This window comes from Nematolebias whitei, chromosome 16 (assembly GCF_014905685.2).
Source record: "Nematolebias whitei isolate Nwh7 chromosome 16, NemWhi1, whole genome shotgun sequence".
NCBI lineage: Eukaryota > Metazoa > Chordata > Actinopteri > Cyprinodontiformes > Rivulidae > Nematolebias > Nematolebias whitei.
Genome location: NC_056513.1, coordinates 19,285,759 through 19,295,550, shown reverse-complemented (window position 1 = coordinate 19,295,550; position 9,792 = coordinate 19,285,759). Strand labels below are relative to the sequence as shown.

Sequence of the window (9,792 nt, the reverse complement as noted above, 5' to 3'; positions counted from 1 at the left end):
ATCCATCCATCCATCCATCCATCCATCCATCCATCCATCCATCCATCCATCCATCCATCCATCCATCCATCCATCCATCCATCCATCCATCTTTTACCTGCTTCTTCCTTTTCGGGTCACAGGGGTCACTGGTGCCTGTATCCAGCAGTCAGTGCAAGAGGTGAGGTACACCCTGGACAGGTCTCCAGTCCATCACAGGTCCACATAGACAAACGACACAAACAACCATTCACTCTCTCACTCACACCTAGGGACAATTTAGAATTACCATTCAGTCTAACGTGAATGTTTTTGGTCTGTGGGAGGAAACCGGAGTGCCCAGAGAGAACCCACACATAAACGGTGAGAACATGCAAACTCCATCCAGAATGGCTGTCCAGCGGGGATTTGATCTGGCAACCTTCTCTTTGATTGGCAGCAGCTCTACCAACTGCACCACTGTGCCACGTCACACTACACCCTGACGATAAAATCCAAAAACGTTAAATATCATGCATCTCTCAGATGTCATTATTCACTGTGTCTCTATCGCTGCAGAACTTCCTCCTTTTCCTTTCTTCTTTCTTTTTCTTCCTCTTCCTGCAGATTTTTGGGAGAATCACAAAAACTTGTTTTTAAAACCAGTTTGCATTACATTTCAATGTTTACCACAGAACATAGGTATTTATTTGTTTTGCGTAATTTGTAATATGAATAAATGATGGGTGTTGGACTCTAAGGATCTGCACAAAAAAAAACCAAAAACATCACAGGCAGAGAAACAGTTGTTTTCTCGTCGTTATATCCAGGCAGAATCTTTAGGTGAAGATCAGTAGAGGAGTACATGGACAGCATAACAGAAGAAAAGGTTGACATATATATATTTTTTTGTTGTTTCTGTTTCAGGTACAAGCTGTTGTGCCAGGAGGAGGGAGAGTACTACAACGTTCCCATCTCAGTGGAAGATGATGGCAATGAGGAACTGAGGCAGAAATTTGAGGTGAGTGTTGCACTTAATTACAAGTTACTGTTTGTCTGTTGACATGTATTAATATTGTATGTCGTCATCAGTGTGTGTAACATAAATGTTTGTCACCCTGTCTCTTATTGTTTTCTTACCTTTGAGTCATTGTAAATAATTGTATTTTTAATCCACAAATGGCTCTTGATGTGGCTTTTTATGTTGAATATGATACCAGCTGTTTGCTTATGAATTACAGGTAAATTGATAATCATTTAAAACCTATTTGTAAAGGTTTGGACATGTCATTATACTAAGTGTTAATAAAAAGTGAGTCTATTATTATTTAGAACAGATTTAGTTTTTAACCACCTTCATGGTTGATCCAGTTGCCCTGAACTCATGAAGCATGTCCAACACAATTATCAGATTGTCACATGCTGTCCTGTGCAGCACAGCTCTTAAGTTAATAACCATGTGACAGCCACAGCTTTCAAAGTCTCTTTGCAGCTTGTCTTGTTACCCTCTGAGAAATTGTTTCTGCTGTGACCATTTTGCACAGTAGAAACAAATTTGGATTATTTTCCAAGCTGGACTCGGATAGATTCCAGCTTGGACTACAGCAGCAGGTCCCCTTCCAACCAGAAGCTGTTTGTTTAATCTACAAAGACACCTGATGTATTTTCAGTTAGATAATAGCTGACAAGCTGGACTCACTGTTTTTTGGCACAGCGAACACAGTTTAAATGATGACTGAGCAGCGCTTTATGCAGAATAGGGCTTTTTGGAACAGTAATGCAGTATCTGAAATCTAAAATGAGTCATACCTTGTCCAGTTTGTGGTGTCTATCATCCCAGGCTGCTGGGGTGTATGTAGATTGTAAATAGGGTGTGTCCTAAGACTGAGCCTTGTGGTACACCATTGTTGACAGTTAGATATCTGGAAAAAATACTGTTATGTTGAACACATTGCTTCCAATCTGAGAGATAATTAGTGAACCAGCCAAAAGTGTAGTCTGAGAAACCAATGTCTGAGAGCTTATGACACAAGATGGCATGGTCTACAGAGTCTAAAGTTTTAACAGGTCTAAATAAAGTGCAGAACAATAGTCCTTTACATCCAGTACTTCAACAACATCATTAAAAACCTTCAACAGAGCAGTCATTGTGCTGTGTTGTTTCCTGAAGCCAGATCGATGGGATTAATGTAAAGCTTTTATCATCCCTGATATATATTTTTAAAAATCATTATGTCACTTTAGAAAATTGTTATCAGACTAAAGTTTTGTATCATACCTATTAACTATTGGAAAATGTCTATGTATACTATACAGTGGGTGTGTATTTGGTCTGTGTATTTGTATCGTGATGGTTCTGTACAAACATTTTGGCCATGTGCAGCAAACTGATGACAGATACGTCAGTCACAAGTTGTCACAGCTCCCAGAGCAAACACATGTTTTATTTACCTGAATTTTGTAATAGTCAGGATAGAAAATACTTTATAATGTATTTCCCAGTTGACAAATCCAAGCTTACTGTGTAAGACCTGTTACCTTAAACCCTCCTTCCTAACAAGGGGCTTTTTATTGTGTCTGCTTCTCTTCCTCTGGGAGAGTCATTGTCTGCAAAACAACAAACTTTACTTTAAAGTAATTAACTCTCATTATGTTTTTAAAGTTGCACCATGTAAAGGCTAACTAGGCTTTGGTTACTGAGTCAGTTGTTAAAGGTACTAAAGTGCTCAGCAGCTGCAGATCTTTTGTTTGAGGCTTCACTAACTTACATCCAGACCAACTCTGTTCAGGTGTGCTTTATGTGCACCATTATTGTAATCAGTGTCCGCAATAAATTGGTTTTAGGACATGCAGTACCATGCAAAAGCCTCAAGTTATACATTGGCACAGAAAAAAACTAAAATACTTTTTGGAAATCCTGGAAAAGTATTGATCCGAACAATAAAGTCATGCTCCTTGAAAACATAGGTTGTTTAAAACTTTTGCACATGACCGTATATTTGTGCTACCTTGAGCTAAAACGCTGGTGAAATGTGAAAGTTCATTGTTTGTTTCTTTCTTTTGTCTGCTGAGCTAGGTCTGGTTGTCGTGGTAACCGGTCCTGAAAATCCAACAGTGCACGTTGATTAAAATATATATAATACCTTAAGTTTAAATTGTTGCTTTTAACAGCTGGTCTCTGCTTACACGAGCACACGCACACGTTTAGCTAATCTGCACACTATATTAGCAAACTCAAAATATTTCTGCAGGAGGAGTCTTTACAATAGATTGAATTTGTTACTTCACACGTTTCTACATCAACACCAGCAGAATGTTAAGTTTCAGCATAAAGAAGCTTCTATATCTGTCCCAGTATTTGGTCAGACACAACTATCCCAAAGCAACAAGTGGGATAGGTTTCTATAAATATCTTGTTTGTCTACATATCACACTGTATATGATTCCCTGGACAATACTCTTAATTTTTATTTTTTTTTTAATTCTTTATGGCCTGGGGAAGTCCTCTTTCTTCTCAGTCCTCTTCATAAACCCCTTTGTGGTTTTCTCCCTTTTTGTCCCTCTAGCTTCCTGCTCCCTCCTGTGTTCATGGTGAGATTTACCGAATACTGTACATCTTTTGTCACTTATTCTTATTTAATGCAAAAGTTTCTCTCTTCCTTTTTTCACGTTTTGCTCTCAGGACAGCCAAATTAACTTTAATCTAAAGGTAGTCCATTCCCCCTCTCCTTTTCGCTCCTTTCATCTGCTCACACCATCTCCATATTATCCATTTGTCATAGATTGGTTGTGGTGAAGTGTTCCTTCATTCTTCATCACATCTAATCATTTCTGTATGGCTCCATCCAACTTCAAAAGGATTTACACATTTCAAGACTTAAAATAAAATAAAAAAATGTGGATTTATCTTTTTTTTTTGTTATGGTTCAACTTTAATTTCACAGCTTCTGGTGTCAGTTTGTCAAAGGATATTTACCTTTTCATATTTCTGCATGCTTTTATAATTTGTCTTGTCTGTGCATTACACTTTGTAATAACACTTTGTATCATGTTGTGTGCTTATATCATCAAAACTGATGTAAAGTTTTTGTGTTTAATTTGTACAACTGATGAGGATTTATCTGACAATGTGTGTGTTCTACCTACAAACATGTCACGTCAACCTTAACTAAACTGTCAGAGGACTTCCTAATTAAAGCATGTAGATGAAATACCATTTATGACCACCAGGTGTCAGCAGTGGACTGACATACATTTCCAAAATGAGGAACAAATCTCTTTGTTGGTTTTGTGTGTTTTTTATACCTGACTCTAACATTGTTATCATGTCATTTATCAATTTTATTCATTTTTTCATATTTTTATTATAAACGTTTTAATTTGTGATTTGTGAAGACAAAACAAATGCCACCAAAACATACAAGAAATATATATTTTTCTTTGTTGTTAGCTTAAAATGTATTTTGCCACGCACACTATGGTGTCTTTGTAACATAGAGATACCAATGTTATTCTTACTTACAGCTTCTTCCTTGAGATTAAACCTCAGAATTGGTTTTACAAGATTATAGCAATACTTTGTTAATTCAGTGCTTTTATTTCTTTGTATTTATTTTTTTTTTGTTTCTCCTCCAATATCAGCTTTAAATTAGGGTGACCAGATGTCCCCAATTGCTGGGGACAGTCCCCGTTTTGGACGACCTGTCCCCAGAAATGTCCCCGATTTTAGCATTTTATGAATGAGAAAAAAATTGCTTGTAGACTAAGGTGACCAGATTTCTGGCATTACATTTAGGGACATTTCCAGCTCGGAGACAAAAAAGAATAAAATGTTATCAAGAAGAAATTAAGAAATGGTAACAGTTATGGTTTCATTTATTTTTACATATTTATTCATGTTTAAACATTAAAAATAAAATGTTGCAGCAGGAATGTGCCTCTCCACACACATTTCCTAAGAGTAAATAAATAAATAAAGTAAGAGTAGTAGCAATGGTGTCATAAACATTTTAATGGGGGGGGAGGGCACACCGGTGGTGGTGGGGGGGTGTCCTCCCCCAGAATTTTGAATAAAGTAGATGCCATTTCCTGCATTCTGGTGTATTTTAACAGGTTGTTAAACATCTATGTTTACCTCCATAAGACAAAACTTGATTCAATAACTATTTTAAAGAGCATGGCACAACGAGTGGTTTGAATATTCTCCCATTAATCAAGTGGAATGGATTCATTCATTCGTTAACTATCGATTAACTATTGTAGACCTCGCGACCGGAGCTTCAATGTAACGTCTGTGTAAGCCTGTGTGGACTCTGCCCCCTTGCAAGTAAACTTGGTTGAAACGTCTTCTTGTGTCCTCAGAGTGGCTTAGTTCACTACATAGAAAAACACACCTTTTTAAGCCCCCCCCTTTTTTTTAATTTTTTTTTTACCTGGGCACAGCTGGTAACACTAGAAACATTTCCTACCATGAACCAAACCTTCCACGGCTAGGGTCAGCCCAGTTCAAACTAAATAAATCGGTTCACACAAACCATATCACAGGAGAGCTGTGGGCTGAAGCGTGTGCCATCAGAAACTGAATTTAAATTGCTGTTTTGAAACTGAATTTCACTCAGTTGAAACTGAATTTAATGGCTTGAAACTGAATTCATTTGTTTTGAAAATTCAGTTTTATAATTGAGTTTCAATGTCAACATTCAGTTTTTTGTCACACATCTGGGTCCTACCAGATTAATCAAACGCAGAGTGACAGATTGACGTTTCACATCAGTGAATCTTCCTTCTCCTATAAAACAGAAAATGCATTAAAATCAGAAAGAAATGAGTGTGTCTCATCTGTCAGGTATAGTAGAGTAATTTAACATTAATTCAGTCAGTGGGTCACATGATGTGGAAGATATATTTTTTTGTGTGTGTGTGTTTTTCCAGAGTTTTTTGGTTCTGTAATTTGTCGACAGTCCCTAAGCAAACCTGTGTGATTCGGAGGGGCAGACTGAGCGCAGCTGACCGAAATCAGGCTGCCTGCATAAGATTGAACAAGAGGAAAACACAGCTGAATCCGCAGAGCACAAATATCTGATGTCCAACTGTTACAACTGTAAAACCAAACTCACTTCACCGTGTTCGTCTTCTTTTCTTCTGTTTTAAAGGAGGCGCGCTCGGCTCTTCTTCTCTGTCTGAAATATTGACAGCTACAGTAATAGTTGTTGTGCACAACAGCTATTACTGTAGCTAGTCACGCTGCTGCTAACATTACAGACAGAGAAGAAGAGCCGAGCGCGCCTCCTTTAAAACAGACGAAGAAGACGACGACCACGGTGAAGTTTTGTTTTATGTTGGACATTGGATATTAGCACTCCGCTGATTCAGCAGTGTCTTCCCCTTGTTCAGTCTGATGCAGGCAGTCTGACTTCAGTCAGCTGTACTCAGTCTGCACCTCCTCCGAGTCGCAAAGGTTCACCTAGGGACCATCAACAAATTACTGAACCAAATACTCTTGTGAAAAAAAACTATATATTTTACGTCATATGACCCACTGACACAGATTTAATGTTATATTACTCTACTAGACCTGACAGATGAGACACTCATTTATATCTGATTTTAATGCATTTTCTATTTTATAGAGAAAGGAAGTTTCACTGATGGCTTCAGTTTCTAATGGCATAAGTTTCAGCCCATACTGTAGCTGTCTTGTGATATATGTGTGAACTGATGTATTTTGTTTGAAATGGGTTGACTCTAGCCGTGATAAAGGTTTGGTTCATGGTATGAAATGTTTCTAGTGTTGTCAGCTGTGCCCAGATAAATAAAATGGGGCTTAGTTGTGTTTGTTTACTCAGTTTGGACGTATGAAAGTTCCTCAGTGATGGAAACAGAATGAAGCAAGAACTGGACTGAAAACGAGGAGGGAGAGGTCACTATAAATGTGCATTTCTTCTATTCTATGAGCTTGGAACTCCAAATAAATGTAGTTTTTTTGCCAAATATAGGATTTTTGTCATTTCATCTGTGAAGGAAAGTAGTTAAATAATTAGAGGCAGTTATTGACAAGATGAAAAAAATGGAAGAGCAAATAAACAAAATAGGTAGCATATTACTAAATTGTGTCTTATTTCTCTTTGGGGAGTGGTGGTACAGAGGTTAGAAAAGGTGGGTCTGTGATCAGATGATTGCCAGTTCAACTCCCTGGACCGACAAGTTCAAAATGTGAGTGGGAAAGGTGAAGCACACACACCTGCCTCCACCCTTATTTGCCCCACCCTGAGCCCTTGAGCAAGGCCCAGCATCTGCTCCCCCGGGTGCCCTACATGGCAGCTCTCTGCTCCACACAGAGGGCTGTGGTAGCTCGGTGGTCTGTGATGTCGTCAGAAAGGGCATCTAGCGTAAAAACAATCGCCAAGTCTTTGTGCGACAGTTCACGGTGGAGACCCCTGAAGAATGGAGAAGCCGAAATAAGAAAATAAAACTTTACTATTATCTGTACATAACCCTTTCTGCTCTTATTCTATTCCAGACCTCCATGGCTACCATGGCTGATGGCTCTTCAGACAGAGGAGGCCTCGCAGAACCATATTAATTCACCCAGCGCTGTTTATATCTCTTCCTGAATGAATCCATTCTTAATTAATGGGAGAATACTAATCCACTTGTTGTGCCTTGCTTTCTAAATTTATTATTAATTCAAATGGTTACTTATGTAGATTAACACAGATGTTTAATAACCCATTAAAATACACCAGAATGCAGGAAATTGCATCTACTTTATTCAAAAATTTCTGAGGGAGGACCCTCAGACCGCCAACCAGTGTGTCCCCCCTACATTTCAAACGTTTCTGACACCATTGCTACTAATATTACTTTATTTGTTCTATTAGGAAATGTGTGTGAAGAGGCACATTCCTGTTGCTACATTTGATTTTTTATTGTGTAAACATGAATAAATGTGTCAAAATAAATGCAACGTGACTGTCCCCGTTTCTTCATTTCATCTTGATAACATTTTATAATTTTTTGCTCCGAGCTGGAAATGTCCCCAAATTGAATGTCAGAAATCTGGTCACCTAACTTTCAATATAAAAGTTAGCTGTGGTGGCTACACACGTGATCAATGTGAGTCAGTGTTCTGGGTTCCTTTCTCCATGTGGTTTCAGGACCAAGCGGTTGTGGAAGAGTCTGATCAGGTGCGTCTGACGGGACTAAAGTAAGGCAGCTGTTAGCTTGGCCCGGCCAGGCTGGTTTATTCAGCTTAAGCTCACAGGTTTGCTGTGATGGAGTGCGGCCTGCTCTGCTTTGTGTTTCTCGGCTGCTCATCAGTTTGTCAGAGCACACGGTTGCTGATGCCATTAACCAAACTAAAGATGATCAACATTTGCAATTACTAGCTGAATAAATATTTGGACTAAATAAATGCAAAAATGTTTTGAGGTGTGTAACTTCATGAGATGTTTAACTAAGTAGACTGGTGGTAGATAGCACTTTATTATGATTTGAAAGTTTTGATTTAGTTTTTGAATGTTGAAAGGTTAGTTAATGTCACATAATCTGGTCCATATCAGTTTTACTAAATACAATGTTTTATTACAAATTCCTACTCAGGTCATTCCCAGTTTAAGAACAGAGAACTGGGAACGCTTTAAACTTCCATGAAATATTTTGACACGAAGGTACCTTAAGACAGTAAGATATTGGGGCCGAGATGGTGTAGAGGCAGGGCAGCCGGCTTGGGACACGAAAGTCCCAGGTTCGTTCCCCAGGCACTGCATATCACGTGGCGTCTCTGGGCAGCACACCTCATCCCCAAAATGCCCCCCGGGGGCTTTCAATAGCTGCCCACTGCACCACCTGGTGGTGGATGGGCTAAATGCAGAGACTAATTTCGCCATTGTATGGAAACATACAGTGCTGACATTATTATTATTATTATTTCTAGTCAGTGAGCTTCTTTGTGGGTGTAAATGATCATAATGCCAGACTTTAGTGTGGTTTTGTTAGCTTTTTCCACCTTGTGGAAACATGAGTTGGCAATGCTGGGCATAAATATATAACATTACAGGATTTGAGTTGTTTCTGCTTGTTGTTTGCTTCTAAAGCATCTGTTTCGCTGGGAGTTTGAGCATGATGTGGCATGAAAGTAATGTTTCTATTTTTTCAGGTCAATATAATAGAATTCTGTTTACACTGGACATGCATGTAGCTGGACAGAGCAGAGTTTATCATCCTTTCCTTCAGACGTGAACACATTTATTGCTTGCCCAAGTGAGTAATCGTCGTCTGATTGGAATGCAAATAAGAAACCTGAACTGTATTCATTAATTTTAACCTGCATGCACTTGTTAAAAATAAATTAAGTCGTACAAAATTACAAAACTAGGTAATTTTCTGGGGGACACTTATTGTAGAACACATTTAAAACAAGCTTTGTACAGATTTGTGTTTGGATATTGAACCATTTCTCATTTTAGAACTGAAGAAAATGCTTTCCATTGCAGTTCTACGTCCTAAAATGAGTATTTTTCATGACGTTTTGAAATGATGATGAATCTATAACTGTTCAAAAGTTCCAATAAGAATTTTTTAGATGCGTTTAAACCCAAACTCCTATTTTTCAAAAGTCAGCCTACCTTCTTATGCTTCCCATTATAGGCTGTATTTTTATTATTAACTGAAAGTCTCTAATAGGATTTGGGAACTTTTACTGATATTGAGTCAATTATCTGAATAGAGTAGTCCCTTGATTATCCCGGGGGTTCGATTCCCAGCCGCCCGGCAATAAGTGAACCACGAAGTAGGGATAGTAGTACAAGTGGTAGTAGTAGTAACTTAGTAGTT

The 9,792-nt window shown here is 38.4% G+C and overlaps 1 protein-coding gene across 2 annotated transcripts in view; it reads left to right on the top strand.

The window, feature by feature from the left end:
- Window positions 1–9,792, top strand: part of prkcaa (protein kinase C, alpha, a) — a 220,424-nt gene that overhangs the window by 158,242 nt on the left and 52,390 nt on the right. The window contains exons 8-9 of one of the 2 annotated variants that reach the window (XM_037689761.1): window positions 886–979; window positions 8,115–8,144. In XM_037689761.1, coding sequence (XP_037545689.1) covers window positions 886–979; window positions 8,115–8,144 — 124 coding nt within the window. The remainder of the gene's footprint in view (window positions 1–885; window positions 980–8,114; window positions 8,145–9,792) is intronic. The other variant, XM_037689762.1, reaches the window with a different exon arrangement.